This window comes from Vipera berus (genome assembly GCF_964194415.1).
Source record: "Vipera berus genome assembly, chromosome: 2".
Classification (NCBI taxonomy): Eukaryota; Metazoa; Chordata; class Lepidosauria; order Squamata; family Viperidae; genus Vipera; species Vipera berus.
In genome coordinates this window covers 13459581-13475508 of record NC_138203.1, presented here as the reverse complement: position 1 = coordinate 13475508, position 15928 = coordinate 13459581, and the positions used below count along the sequence as shown (strand labels likewise).

At 39.9% G+C, this 15928-nt stretch overlaps 1 protein-coding gene across 1 annotated transcript in view; it reads right to left on the bottom strand.

The window, feature by feature from the left end:
- Positions 1–15928, bottom strand: part of DCC (DCC netrin 1 receptor) — a gene marked incomplete at its 5' end in the record, with an annotated part of 1185616 nt that overhangs the window by 1319 nt on the left and 1168369 nt on the right. The window contains one exon of the mRNA XM_081315662.1: positions 4015–4157. Coding sequence (XP_081171788.1) covers positions 4015–4157 — 143 coding nt within the window. The remainder of the gene's footprint in view (positions 1–4014; positions 4158–15928) is intronic.

Sequence of the window (15928 nt, the reverse complement as noted above, 5' to 3'; positions counted from 1 at the left end):
AAAGAAAGAAAGAAAGAAAGAAAGAAAGAAAGAAAGAAAGAAAGAAAGAAAGAAAGAAAGAAAGAAAGAAAGAAAGAAAGAAAGAAAGGAGAAAGAAAGAAGAGAAAGAAAGAAAGAAGGAAGGAAGGAAGGAAGGAAGGAAGGAAGGAAGGAAGGAAGGAAGGAAGGAAGGTCCTATTTACCATTTACTTGATTACCATTTCTAGCCTCCATAATGATTTCTATTGCCCATACTTTATCATTTTTTCCTCGGCAGCCTATCATACTTCCAATTAATATGGTGACCTGCAGACATATTCTACACATATTTATCAAAACTGTAAAGACTTAGATATTACCTTTTTCTTGTGTATAGGTTTTGTAATATTTTATCTTGTTAATATTGTAAAACCACCCAGAATTACCTTGTGGCAAGATGGGCAGTCAACAAATTTGATATTGATATTAATATAAAAAACAGGCAATCTGGCAGGAGCCAAGGAAAATGTGGAAGGGTTTGGGATCTAACTCTTTTCCATTTCTAATTTGTGCTTCTTATTGGTATATAGGAAAATCTTATATGGTTTCTGCCCTGTTGATTCCCAATCAAGCCTTTAACTTAAAAAAAGCAGGAAAATATTGTTTTTTTTTCTTATGCTAGAGTGCATCTTCATCAGATAAAGCAGTGGTGTCAAACTGCCGGCCCATGGGCCGGATGGGTCATGGCGAAACCGCACCCACCCCATTGCTGGCAATGGAAAAAAAGTCACAATATGTCGTGACACGTCATGCAATGTTGCGAGTTTGACACTCCTGAGATAAAGGGTCAGAGCAAATGCTAGAACCCATCAACCTAATCTGGATAGACTTCTGTCTTCTTCTCCAAGTTTTAAAAGCAGCTTTTAATTGGAAGTTTAAATATAATTATAGACAATTTCTGCATATAGCAGGCCAATTACAAGAGGATGAAAGCAATAATAATAATAATAATAATAATAATAATAATAATAATAATAATAATAATAATAATAACAACAACAACAACAACAACAACAACAACAACAACAACAAAAAACCACCACCACCACCAAGCCTTTGTTTATGTGACTTTGAGCAGGGAAATGTTTTCATATAATTAAATTTAAATTTAAATTTAAAAAGATTAAAAACTAATACAAATTTAAAAAATAAAGGAATAAAAAGAAAAAATAGAAAGAGCAGAAAAGAAAAAAATGAAAAATAGTAAAAACAAAACAAATATATAAAGAGATGACTTTGCTCTTCACAACAACTACAAGCTATATTATTAAATTATCACTTTCTCTTAGCTTACAATTAATGCTTTCTTCTCACCACATTTCATCTCTTTTCTATGGGCAAATCCTTAAAGCCTTATTGAGTTCATTTATTTTATTTTATTTTTATTTTTATTTTTTAATTCCATTTATATCCCGCCCTTCTCCGAAGACTCAGGGCGGCTTACAAGCTTAGCAGTAGCCTTCATTCTATGTATATGCCTGCTTATTAGGGCTTTCATACACCCCCCAAGCGGCATTATTACAGAGTCAGCTTATTGCCCCCAACAATCTGGGTCCTCATTTTACCTACCTCGGAAGGATGGAAGGCTGAGTCAACCTTGAGCCTGGTGGGATGCGAACCTGCACTAATTGCAGGCAGCTGGTGTTACTTAAGGAGGCATCAGCCCACTGCTCCACCAAGGCTTTTTTTTGTCCTTTCTCACAAAATCCTCCAAAATCTTGACTACTTTTCTTTGTAAATTCAATATAGGAAAGTTATTCAGGTCACTCTTTACACACACACAAACACACACACACACAAAAATATATATCCCCCTTTTAAGACATCAGCCAGTTTCATTTGTTTATCAAAGTAGCATCTTTTCTCATATCATTCTTGAGGCCTGTCATTTGTTATTCCATTTTCAAATCAATTTTGTCAGTTAAAACATGCCCCTCTTCCATAACATATTTGTAACACAGTCTATCTGTAATGGAGGACACTCTTAAAATTAATTTCTGTGTCCATTATTCACAAATATCCTTCAATACATCCATGTTAAAATATTTTGCTTCATTCTGCATTAGAAAGACAAACTTAAGTGTTCTTCTATTTTAATTATAATAATTAGTTCCTTCTGCTTTCCTTTAGTGATCAAGCTTCAAAGTCCCAATCTATCATGTACATTTTTTATGAATTCAAAACAACAGCATTTTTCAGAAGGGAAGGAACTTTGCTGCTAAGACCTTATTTCACAATGATTGCCAGAGTCCTTTGAAATTGACAGACCAACGATTGTATAAGCAGAGCCTATGTTTCAAGTATAGTTCCTATCTGCACAAGGAAATCCATTCTGGGGCTAGCTTTCTAGAATATAGAATGTAAATATAGAATGTGAAAACTGCTTAAATCAATGCTCCCCAATCTACACAATCTTTTAGATCTGTAAGTTCCATACAACAGAATTTCTGAGAACTCTGGAGCTGGAGTACTTTTCTGCAGTTAAGTCAATATTGACTTTTAGTAATAACAAACATGCTGTAGATTTACTCCTGCAGATTATTACTTAGATATCGGATGATGTAATCTCTTCCTGATCCTCATTCTACTCCTTCCTCTACAATAATATGCTGTGAAGCAGAATGAAACAGTGACCTGATGTCATCATATATTGAGCATCCTCATGCCTGCTCCATTTTATGAGTTTTGCTTGAAGGAGGTGGTAAATCGAAGAGCCTTGGTGGAGCAGTGGGCTAATGCCTCCTTAAGTAACATCACCTGCCTGCAATTAGTGCAGGTTCGCATCCTACCAGGTTCAAGGTTGACTCAGCCTTCCATCCTTCTGAGGTAGGTAAAATGAGGACCCAGATTGTTGGGGGCAATAAGCTGACTTTGTAATAATGCCGCTTGGGGGGGGAAGCCCTAATAAGCAGGCATATACATAGAATGAAGGCTATTGCTAAGTACATTTGATTTGTGCTTAGATTGTAAGCCGCCCTGAGTCTTCGGAGAAGGGTGGGATATAAATAGGATTAAAATAAAATAAAATAAAATAAATAAAATAAATAAATCAAAAGATGCATCACACATTTGCTAAATGTGAAACCTCAGGAATTAAGCTGAGGGCAGAGTACAGAGTGCTCAGTAATTACAAATATTATCAGAAATATTCTAAAAAGAGATAAACTGGGATTTCTTATTCTATTCTATCCTATCCTATCCTATCCTATCCTATCCTATCCTATCCTATCCTATCCTATCCTATCCTATCCTATCCTATCCTATCCTATCCTATCCTATCCTATCTTTATTATTTTTACACTATATTCAAATGTGCAAGTTTCAACAATTGGAGCTCCTAGCCAACGTGGACACTGCTGAAAGTTGGAGCTGAAATCCAATTCCTCTGGATGCCACTTCCATTGGACTACAATCCTAACAACTCTAAAAGAGTCCAGGGAGATTTAGGAAGCTTTGAAAGCATTGAGGCAAAACCAGTGAAATTATTCCAAGATTCAATGCATTGTAATGGTTTAGATGTTAGACTAGAAGTGTTATAATGGTTTAGATGTTGCGCTAGGAGTGAGGAGAATCCCAGTTTAAGTGCCACCCTCAGCTATGAAATCTCATTTTTGTGGTGATGTTGGGTCAGTCACTCACTCAGCCCAACCTTTCCTGCAGATTTGTTGTTGTAAGGAAAAACAAGAGAAGGGAGTGTTGTGAATATCCCCTTAAGATCTTGAATGAAAAATGAGACACAAAACATCCTTCAGTTTATCTTATCAGTTCATATTTTAAACCAGCTAAGAGCCCCACTTGAAATGAAGAAAAGACAGGAGAAGAAGAAAGAAGCAGCAAAATGAATGAGCGGGGTGGTGGGGTTTGCAATAATACAGTATCTGGCTTTGAGAACTGTATTTTTTCTCTTGCGAGAATCCACCTCAAATGGACTAAAGGGAGATGCAATAAAATCCTCAAGCCATCTTATTGACACTGCATGCCTAGGTTTAGTCTTACATTAGCAGGATCTTCTGTTTGTTTGTGACCTTCTTCTGTGGCTTCTGGAGCTGTTGGTACTGAGACAGGAAGCAGAGGCGATCGTGCTTTTCCAGCTAGTCCAAGGGATGCTGTCTTAACCTGAGCCTTGGGAAGATTGGGTGCTGTAATAGGAAGGGGCAAACCATTTCAATATTACTCATGAGAAGCAGACCCAAAAACAGGCAAAAGCCGCATGAGCAGATTTACTGAGGCATGTTCTTCCTGAATATTTATCTTGCTTTTCAGATAGTTATTTTCTCCAAGGGGCTCGTGGAAATACATTAAAATCTTCAGTAATCCATGAGCTGTAATGAAGTATATCTTCCCACTGTTGGATTTACTTACCATGTATCTGGAAGGATGAGGACCATCAATTTAAGGTGATCTCCTTCTCCTTCAGCAAGGGAGAACAAATGAAAAACAAAACCAAAGCCACCCATTCACACAATGCCTATTACCCTCAACTTGTTTGAAAATGGAAACCAAAAATGGACAAAAATAGACTTTTCCTCCACTCCAATAAATCATGTGTACGCACATATGTATATATACCATATTACATTGTGACTGTAGAGAGTACAGGAAGGTGACATTGATGCAGATATGAGAGGCTGTTGCCTAGGCAAAAGGGACCAAAGCATATCTAAAGTCTAGAACAGAGAGATAAACACACACACACTAACAGCTCCTTAATTCACTTATCTATAAGAAGGAATAAGAAGTATAGTACAATCAGATTTCCAAGATTCTGTTATAATAGCCAGTATTTGCAAAAGCAGTTTTAACTTTCTTGGGGAGTTGATTTCCAGATCTGGTCCATCTAGTGGGGGCTGACCTGATTAGTCTCCAGGTATCAGGAAAGGACCTCCACCATATTTGTATGTTCCAGGACTGAAGTAAGTAGCTGAGGGTCATCTGCATATTGATAACATCTGATCATTCACCAGCACATACCGTCTTTTTGAGCTTCATATCCTAAAACATAATTGCTCCCTCCTTGCATCAGGGAGTGGAATTGCCCCCTTGAGAAGAAGAAAACCCAATCACGCTCCACGACATCCATAAAAGCAATTAGTGTGCTTTACGTACTATACCAGGAACTGAAACTGGATTGAAAAGAATGCAGATATTCTGCTTCCCCCCCCCCCCCACACACACTCTCTGTGTCCAAAACTCCACACAAGGATTTCCCTCTTGATGTCTTTTCTTAGGATTTAACTGAAGCACAGAAAGCCAAGGAGGTGCTTTAGTTAAGGTAAAGGTAAAGTACATGTGTGCTAGTCGTTTCCGACTCTAGGGGCCGGTGCTCATCTCCGTTTCAAAGCCGAAGAGCCAGCGCTTGTCCGAGGACGTCTCCGTGGTCATGTGGCCGGCATGACTGGATGCCAAAGGCGCACGGAATGCTGTTACCTTCCCACCGGAGTGGTCCCTATTTTTCTACTTGCATTTTTACGTGCTTTCGAACTGCTAGGTTGGCAGAAGCTGGGACGAGTAACAGGCGCTCACTCTGTTACGCGGCACTCGGGATTCGACCCGCCAAACTGCCGACCTTCTGATCGACAAGCTCAGCGTCCTAACCCACTGAGCCACCGCGTCCCTGTGCTTTAGTTAGCCATCTCATAATTAAATAAACCCAGGAGTGGTCCATTCCACGCATGAAAAGTTCACTGAAGTTCCAAAAGTAAATTCTCTTCCTTCAAAGAAAATTTGAACTAGTAGAAAAAAAAATGCAGGAGGTGTTCTCTGTGGAGAACTATCAACTATCAAGGGGAGAAAGGAAGAGTTGAATAAAATAATAAAAGACAGCCCCTGTTAAAGACTGGGAGAATTAGTTACTTCTTTAACTTGCAGACAGACAGTAAAAGAGGATTCCAGCTCCGCTGAAATTTCTAGTGAAGAGATGACTCCACATCTCTATTGGTTCCTCTTCTCAAATCCACAGAAACGGTTTAAAGGGATCCATCTTTGTTTTCATTGCAGCCAGCATGGAAGTATTGAAGACTACACTCTTCCAGTTAACTAGTTATATGATTGTGATCTACCTGGTATAATTGAGTTGCTGTTGCTGGTAAACACTGCAGCCCTTATGAAAGTGGGGTGGTAGCTGACAATTTGCCTTGGATCCATCCCCTTCCCAAATGCAAAACACCAACAGTTGATAGAGAACAAAACAGTGCATTTTGGCAGACATGAAAAAACCCCAGGAGAGTCAGACATTCCATTCTGGGGGGAAAAATTCAATGGAACACCACTATCTAAATCTGAAACTTTTGGGAATGCTTGTACTGTGCCAAAATAAATAACAGAATAAATTCATAGAATATGGAGCATAGAATAATAGAATTGGAAGGGACCTTGGAAGTCTCCTTTTGCTCAAGGAGACCCTATACCAGGGGTAGGCAACCTTGGCTCTTTTATGACTCGTGGACTTCAACTCCCAGCCGGCTCAGGAATTCTGGGAGTTGAAGTCCACGAGTCATAAAAGAGCCAAGGTTGCCTACCCCTGCCCTATACCATCCCAGACAAGTGGCTGTCCAGTCTCTCCTTAAAAGCCTCCAGTGAGGGAGCACCCATAACGTCCGAAGGCAAGCCATTCCACTGCTTAATTGTTCTTACTGTCAGAAAATTTCTCCTTAGTTCTAAGTTGCTTCTCTCCTTAATTAGTTAAATAATTAGTTAAATACATCAGCTCATCAAGGTACCACAGGTTCATGATGCTAATTTCGAAGTTGGCTGAAATCCCCCCCCTTTTTTTTCTTTTGAAATGCCCTAAGCAAAGCTGAAAAATTACACTGATTTCCTACCGATAAAAATTAGGTTTCTACTTTGCTTGGTTTTTAATTAAATGCTAAAACACAGGGGGGGTTGCTTCAACAAAAACTCAGCTGTATTAAAAGCAAAGGGAAGACACAGATATTAAAGGGCCATCTTTAAGTAGCTTGTCACAAACAAGAGATTTTCTGCACTCCTGGATCCCTTTGAAAGCCAAGGTTTAAAAAACAGAAAGGAAAAAGCTAGGGGAACCAAGGAGAGAAAAAGACTCAGAGAATTCTTCAGAAGATACTATGCTTTGCACTCTTTGTAGGGGGAAAAAAGACTTCTGTAGTAACTGCTTTGGCTCAACTTCAGCTTCTTCAAAGAAAGAACCTAAGGTACATTGATTCAGGTTATGTTATGTGTAGGTGTGCATGCTTGCTTTTTTAAGTGGTACAATCTAATAAAGATAAAAAGAGCTATCTAGACATTTTGAAAATCTTTTGATGCTTGTAATTGCTCCTGCTCTCCTAAGATCAAGGGTGCAGAATTCAATTTGCAACAATCAATATATTGGAATACTCTTTGATGATCTGCCTGAGGATCTACTCAGCCCAATCTTGCTCACATTAACCCAAGGGATGCCTTCATGACAGATATTCCTCTTCTTCTGATGTACCCACCAAACTAACACTGAGGTATTAGCAGAGAGCTATTTTGCATTCACTTGTTGCCGGTAAGTTTATGGATCCATTTTAAAGTGCTAGTTATACTCTATAGAAAAGCACATGGCATAGCACCACTTTATACCTGGTTTGATTCTGCCCATCCTATGAGGACATCTAGGGAGCCTTCGCTCCAGACCCAGGTTTAGTTAAAGGAGAGAAGAAGATGAACCAAAAGGTAGCCTTCTCAGTGGTTGCCCATTGTGGAATATGCTGCCTCCAGAGTATGCCTTGCACCCTCAGTTCAGGAAAGGATTCAAAGCCACTTTCGTAAAACAAGCATCCAATGCCTTGTGGTGAGTTTGGGGGTAGTAGCTACTTCTGGCTATACTTTAAATGTTCTAATTGCAAGGCACAGGCAGTCTTTGGTTAATAATGGTAACTGAGCCTGGAATTTCTATCGCTAATGACACGCTTGTAAAACATGATGTCACTTGACTGTCCCACTTGTTGATGGCAGTTCTGGGATTTTATGGTTGCCAATGCTAAGCTCAATGTTGCATATTCACCCTTTACAACCTCTTGCCAGCTTCCCCATTGACTTTACTTGTAGAAAGAGGGCAGTGAAGGATGCCAATTGTGACCACCAGGTGCTGCAACATCATAATTGTGAACCAGTGGCTGAGCACCCAGATTGAAATCATATGATCGCAGGGATGCTGTGATGGCCACAATTTTGAGATCTGGTCATAAGTACCCCTTGTTCGATGCTGTTGTAAACTTAAATAGTTGCTGAATAAGTAGTTGTAGGCTGCTCAGAACCTTTGGATTGGGCTTAATGGAATATTGTAAAAAAATGAAGCAAACAAATAAATACAGTACATTGAAACATTCTGTCTCTGTTTCTGGTATTATTATAGTGTGTGTGTGTGTGTGTGTGTGTGTGTGTGTGTGTGTGTGTGTGTTGGAACTATAGATTAGCAACATACGGGATGCAAGAGATTCCCTACATTTGGATGAAGAGAGATTTGGAGAAACAGTGAGATTGAATTAACAGCACTAGCTGGAACTGAAATACGACTTATGGGGTGGCTTTATAATCTGATGCAAGTTAGTCTATATATGTATCTGAGTCCAGTTGCTTCTTATATATTCTCTATTTATATATTTAATATAACAAGCACTATGAACACATCATTATATTCCAGGGTCCGTCATCTAAAGGAACAGAACCCAGTATCATAAACCCTAGAGCTTTCTATCTCATGTAAACAGGGAATATGGAATTATGATATTGCAGAAGAATTTGAAAAAAACCCACGATCAGATAGGCAATTTGCCTCTATAATGGAGTATTGATACAAGAATCCAATCTATGGAAAGACAATTAGGAATTTGAAAATGTAGGGGATGTTTTTTAATCCAATTCTGTCATCTCTTAAATGCAGGAGTGACATGTACTTGCATTAAATGACTTAGATGTGATACAACTCCATTCAACATGTTGTCATGGTTCTGACAGATGTCATCATATTTGGGCTATAGATTTCAAGATGGCCAAGGCAGTGGGCTTTGTTGCTATGAAATGGTTGTCTGGAGTTTTGCAGCCAAGTATAGTCATTCTACACTTAATTTAATATGAATGTTAGTGAGTTGGTGTAGTACGTTGTACGAACATACTGGGTTAATTTTTGTGCATCGTTCATTGGGCAGATTCCCATCTGCTGGTGGTCACATAGACTGCATCAGAAACAAATAAATGATCTGTCATCATCTTATCCTAGATGGTTTTCTAGATACCCCATCCCAGTAGAAATGGATTTTTTGGTGGTCTTTGGAAAAGTTCTAATAAATTACAACACTGCCTGACTTTTAAAAAAAAGTCAACCGAGGTCATTTAAGTACAAGTTAAAGAACTATATAACATCAACAATTGCTAAAGACCTGCAGCATTTGTTTCAGGACAGACTTTTTTTAAAAAAGAAAAAAGAAAAAAGAAAGAGAAAGCAGCTTTGTCTGGAGCAGTCCCAGCTGGTTGTACCAGGGCCAGCTAGCATACATCAACAGCACAAATAGAATAAACTCAATTCCAACCTTGATGTTACTTTCCTTTCGTTTTTGTTTTCTTTGCAGTTAATTAAACTTCTGGGGAACAAGTGACAGGAATCCTCCCTCTTTGTCCGTCCCCAAACCAATTAGTCATGCAAAATCCATTCAGATCTGGCACAGAAAATGGATGGCAAAATAAGGCTTGAGTGTAACTATCTGGTATGAACAATATACTTGCACCTGTGAATCTCAGGGTTGATGTGGATAAGGAAAGGGGAGCTATGTCAGTCATATGGAACTCATTAATTAATACAATTGTGCCTTAAAGAGCTAAGAGCCCTGCAAAAAGGCAGATGGCTCCATTTGGGCATTGCTGATGAGAAACCAAGATGCTAATTAAGGCTTCCCCTCTAGACAGGGATCAACAGCAGGTGAACATTAAAGCTTGAAAACTGAAGCCAAGGAAAACTTCAAAGAGGAGGCCACATCAACTCAATAATAATCAAGAAATCACTTCATCCAAGCTGATTGGGGCAGAGTTCGGCATTGGAAACTGGCGCTCCAGCCTGAGATGAATATCATAAGGTTTTTAAGAAGCTTCAGAATAACAGAGTTGGAAGGAACCTTGGAAGGAACCAGTCTATTTTAAAAAAAAATTCCAATGGTGGAGCACTCACGACTTCTGGAGGCAGGTTGTTCCACTGATTAATTGTTCTAACTATCAGGAAATTTCTCCTTAGTTCTAGGTTGCTTCTCTCTTTGATTAGTTTCCATCCGTTGCTTCTTATCCTGCCTTCAGGTGCTTTGGAGAATAAGTTGACCCTCCCTCTTTTTTATGGCAACCCCTTAGATATTGGAAAACTGCTATCATGTCTCCCCTAGTCCTTCTTTTCATTAAACTAGACTGGGGTAGGCAACCTTGGCTCTTTTATGACTCATGGACTTCAACTCCCAGAATTCCCAAGCCAGCCATGCTAAGGGGAAAGGGAGAGGTTTCTAAGCTGAGCCATGCTGGCTCAGGAATTCTGGGAGTTGAAGTCCATGAGTCATAAAAGAACCAAGGTTGCCTACCCCTGAACTAGACATACCCAAATCTTGCAACTGTTCTTCATATGTTTTACCCTCCAGTCCCCTAATCATTTTGCTGCTCTTCTCTGCAGTCTTTCTACAGTCTCAACATATTTCTTATATTGCGGCAACCAAAACTGGATGCAGTATTCCAAGTGCGGTCCTACCAAGGCATTATAAAGTGGTATTAACACTTCACATAATCTTGATTCTATCCTTCTGTTAACGCAGCCTAGGACTGTGTTGGCTTTTCATTTCCAGGAGACATTTTGACTGCCACAATACAGAAAATATGTTGAGACTCTAGAAAGAGTGTAGAGAAGATGCCTGGGGGAGGACAAAGCAGTGGAGAGTCCTCCAGCCAGCAGTGTATACTCTACACCTGATTTTTTTATCTTCCAGCTATGTTTACTTATGTAAGTTATGTGATTATGCTTCAGTTCAGCCTAGTGATTGAGGCATCGGGCTAGAAAGTAAGAGACTGGAAGTTCTAGTCCTGCCTTAGCCATGAAAGCCAGCTGGGTGACTTTGGGCCAGTCACTCTTTCTCAGCCCAACCCACCTGACAGGGTTGTTGTTGGGGGAAAAATAGGAAGAGGAAGGTGTGCTGGATATGTTCACTGCCTTGAGTTATTTGTAAAAGTAATAAAGATACAAATAAATAAAACCTCCTCAGACTTAAAAGATAAAACAGGCAGCTACTCAACACAGTGCGATGGGACCTTACCATTTTTTTATCTGAATTGCCTGATCCTACTGTCTCCCATCTTTAGGCAAAATCTCCCCACACACACATTTGCAAAAGCGAAATGTGACTTGGCTGTTGCAGAGAAGTTACTTAAAAACAGCCCACACAATTTCCTGTCTTCCAGCTATGGTTAATTGGGGGGAAAAATCAGTGTATCTCACTGGCTTACGGTATGCCTGCAGAATATCAGAGTTGGAGGAAATCTTGGGGGTCTTCCAGTCTAACCCCCTGCTCAGGAAACCCTATTCCATTTCAGACAAATGGTTGTCCAATCTCTTCTTAAAAACCTCCAGTTTTGGAGCATCCACAATTTTTGGAGGCCTATCTCATGTGATTTTTTTTTATAAAAAATGTTCATGATAGCAAATAGAACAGCCTCTTTTTTGTCTTCAATAATACAACACAGCCTTTTCAAAATGGTGCTCTCTAAAGGGATTGTACTTCAACCACCATTACTTCCTTTGATCATGTCATCAAGGAATGATGGCAGTTACAGTCTATCTAGAATATTTTCAGTTGGAGAACAAAACTATATTTGGAACAATCTTGCACTGGAAACATAAAAGGAATGGAAAAAACTTTAATTTAGAGGGACCCCAAAAGCTTTACTGGTTTTACCAAACTAATTGGGTAGTTCTCTGAATGTTTATGCTACGTGAATCTTACATCAGTCTACACAATATTTTCCTTTGCAAGTAAAATCACATTCAGAGAGAATTCCCAACAAAGCAAGCAGTGGGATTAAACAACAAAATAGGCACCCTGAAGGTTCAAGCAAGGAGGAGACAAAATGCAGCCAATTATAAAATTAATTATGTCAGAAATACTCAGAACTGTGCACTAAACCGGCAAGGTATTTTAAGGAAACAACAAAAATTTCAAGGAATGAAAGAAACTAATATGGGGAAGTATTTAAGAAGTTCCAGATTGGAAGCTGGGAAGATGCCAAGGTTGGCCAGCAACAACCCTGCATGACCTCATAGTAGCCAATGCTACTATGAGTCTTATTTTCTTTGCTGGGTTAATAAATGTTACATTCCCTCATCAATTTGATGATATAGGTATTCATATGGGTTTATTGTAGGGACGCGGTGGCTCAGTGGGTTAGGACGCTGAGCTTGTCGATCGGAAGGTCGGCAGTTGGCGGGTCGAATCCCGAGTGCCGCGTAACAGAGTGAGCGCCTGTTACTCGTCCCAGCTCCTGCCAACCTAGCAGTTCGAAAGCACGTAAAAATGCAAGTAGAAAAATAGGGACCACTCCGGTGGGAAGGTAACAGCGTTCCGTGCGCCTTTGGCGTCTAGTCATGCCGGCCACATGACCACGGAGATGTCCTCGGACAAGCACTGGCTCTTTGGCTTTGAAACGGAGATGAGTCGGAAACGACTAGCACTCATGTGCGGGGGAACCTTTACCTTTACCTTATGGGTTTATTACTGGCATTCAGCATTTCACACAGGCATGCAAGTATGAGGATCTGCTTGCCAGATGTATGGCCATCCCTTCCCAATCTGGGTCTCCATGCTGCAGAACAATCAGCTACTGGTTATTTTTTTTTAATTTTTTTAATTTTAATTTTTTAATTTTTTTTTAATTTTTTTAATTTTTCTGCACATGGGGGCTTATTTTGAAGAGGATATTCAAAGGCAAAATGATGTTGCAGAAAATCAGAATCCTGGGTCACTATATTGTCTGGATTTTGGAGCAATATTTGCCTACTATCCATGAGGACTGAATTTTGCATGCAGAAAGTCCTAGGTTTCTTCTGAAACAAGTACAGGTAAATTTTTCTCAAATAGCAAGGAGGAAAATATCTGTCAGAAACTCCACAGAGCTTCTTGAATAAGAATGGCCAGGAGTGGGGAATTGAACTTTTGTAATTTAACAGTAGCCAAGAAATTAAAAGACGCTTGCTCCTCGGGAGAAAAGCCATGGCAAATCTAGACAGCACACTAAAAAGCAGAGACATCACCCTGTCAACAAAAGTGCGTATAATCAAGGCTATGGTCTTCCCAGTTGCAATGTATGGCAGTGAAAGCTGGACCATAAAAAAGGCTGAGCGCCAAAGAATTGAGGCCTTTGAACTCTGGTGCTGGAGAAGACTCCTGCGAGTCCCTTGGACTGCAAGGCGATCAAACCGGTCAGTCCTAGAGGAGATCAACCCTGACTGTTCTTTAGAAGGCCAGATCCTGAAGCTAAAACTCAAATACTTTGGCCACCTAATGAGAAGGAAGGACTCACTGGAGAAGAGCCTAAGGCTGGGAAAGATTGAGGGCAAGAGAAGAAGGGGACGACAGAGAATGAGGTGGCTGGATGGAGTTACTGAAGCAGTAGGCGTGAGCTTAAATGGACTCCAGAAGATGGTAGAGGACAGGAAGGCCTGGAGGAACGTTGTCCATAGGGTCGCGATGGGTCGGACACGACTTCGCAACTAACAACAACAACAACAACAATTTAACAGTATGATGGATATCATATGATGGATATGATGATACAATGGATGCAAACTAACCAAGGAAAGAAGCAACCTAGAACTAAGGAGAAATTTCCTAATGGTGAGAGCAATCAACCAATGGAACAGCTTGCCTTCAGAAGTTGTGGGTGCTCCATCACTGGAACCTTTCAGAAAGCGACTGGACAACCATTTATCTAATGGTGTAGGGCAGGGGTAGGTAACCTTGGCTCTTTTATGACTCGTGGACTTCAACTCCCAGAATTCTTGAGCCAGCATGGCTCAGCTTGGAAACCTCTCCCTTTTCCCTCAGCATGGCTGGCTCGGGAATTCTGGGAGTTGAAGTCCATGAGTCATAAAAGAGCCAAGGTTGCCTACTCCTGGTGTAGGGTCTCCTGCTCAACCAGGGGGCTGCAGAAAACCTCTGAGGTTCCTTCCAACTCTATTATTCTATGCTCTATGTTCTATGAATTAAGTAAAAGGAAAGACAATTTCTGTATATTGTATGTGTTCAATGCACGTGCTCTGATTAAAACAACCACTTGTCCTTTAGAGCCTTTAGATATGGTTTTAATTTTCACAGAGATTTATCTGATGTTGCATCTTCAGACCAACATACAACTGAACTTTATACACTGAAATTTAGTGTTGTTTGAATTTAATTTATAATAGAGCATATGAAGGGACGCGGTAGCTCAGTGGGTTAGGACGCTGAGCTTGTCGATCAGAAGATTGGCAGTTTGGCGGGTTGTATCCCGAGTGCCGCGTAACAGAGTGAGCGCCTGTTACTCGTCCCAGCTTCTGCCAACCTAGAAGTTCGAAAGCACGTAAAAATGCAAGTAGAAAAATAGAGACCACTCCGGTGGGAAGGTAACAGCGTTCCGTGCGCCTTTGGCGTCTAGTCATGCCGGCCACATGACCACGGAGACGTCCTCGGACAAGCGCTGGCTCTTCGGCTTTGAAACGGAGATGAGCACCGGCCCCTAGAGTCGGAAACGACTAGCACGCATGTGCAGGGGAACCTTTACCTTTTACCTTTAGGGCATATGAATATAATGTACAGAAATAAGTTTTACTATTTGTTGAAGTGGTTGGCAAAGAGAGCACATTCACTATTCAGCATAAAGAGGTGCATAATTAGAAAAATGTAGGCTAATTAACTTTGCAAATTTCTTCCTAAAAACTTATCTCTCAACAAAATAAACTTGATGATTTGAAGCAACCTATTTTCTCAGCTGTTTCCAGAAACAGAGAAAAATACCGATATCCTGAAACTGCTGAATTTACCAGGGGCAGTTTATGAGCTACAGAAAAAAAAAAAAAAACAAACAAAAAGGGAGGCAATCAGCAAATATTTTTTGTTAAGTCTTGTTTTTTAATGCATGAGATATTCCATGTCATTCTGAAAAAAATGTGCAGTTTGATTATTTCTTTATATACAGAATATTGCAGCTGTAGGAGAGACCTCTTTTGTAAAACTGATTTCTGATGAATGCTTTGAGGTGGTGGCTTGAATTTCTTATAACAGCTGCAAATGGTTAGCAATTGGTCTTTAAAAAGGCAATTCACCTGTTGCTGTGCTCCTTTTTTCCCCATCTCTCTCTAGGCTTATCGGAGAAAAGGTGGAATAGTCAGGTCAACGTACTTTGAATTTAAATGAAGAAAATGTACTCAAGAGCTAGAGTTAACTAATTGGGGATTCAGCTCTGGAGAGATCTGAACAACTGAGCTGTCTACTAATAGACCTGAGCCAAAATTACTTGGAGGTACTTTTCTTGTTTCTTTTCTTTTGTTCAACTTTGATGATCATAGCATTCTTCTAAGCGCTAGAATTCAAATTAAAGCATCCACAATTGTAAAAGCTAACCTTTCTTAAGACCGTTAGAAAAAGAATTTTTTTTCTGAATGGGAAGTAGAAGAAGCAGCCATAACCTTCTGGATAAAATGCTCCAGAATACTCCCCGGCAACCATAGTGGATAGAAATATGGGGGTTATGGAAAATGATGCCCTTTTCCATTATCTCTTCATTTCTAAGCACACAAATCTATCCTTGTATATTTCCTCCATGTACTATAGCATCTCCCTTTTTCTCTCTCTCACACAAATATCCCCATAGCTACAATGCTTTTCTCTTTCCTCATCTGCTACCCATTTTGCTT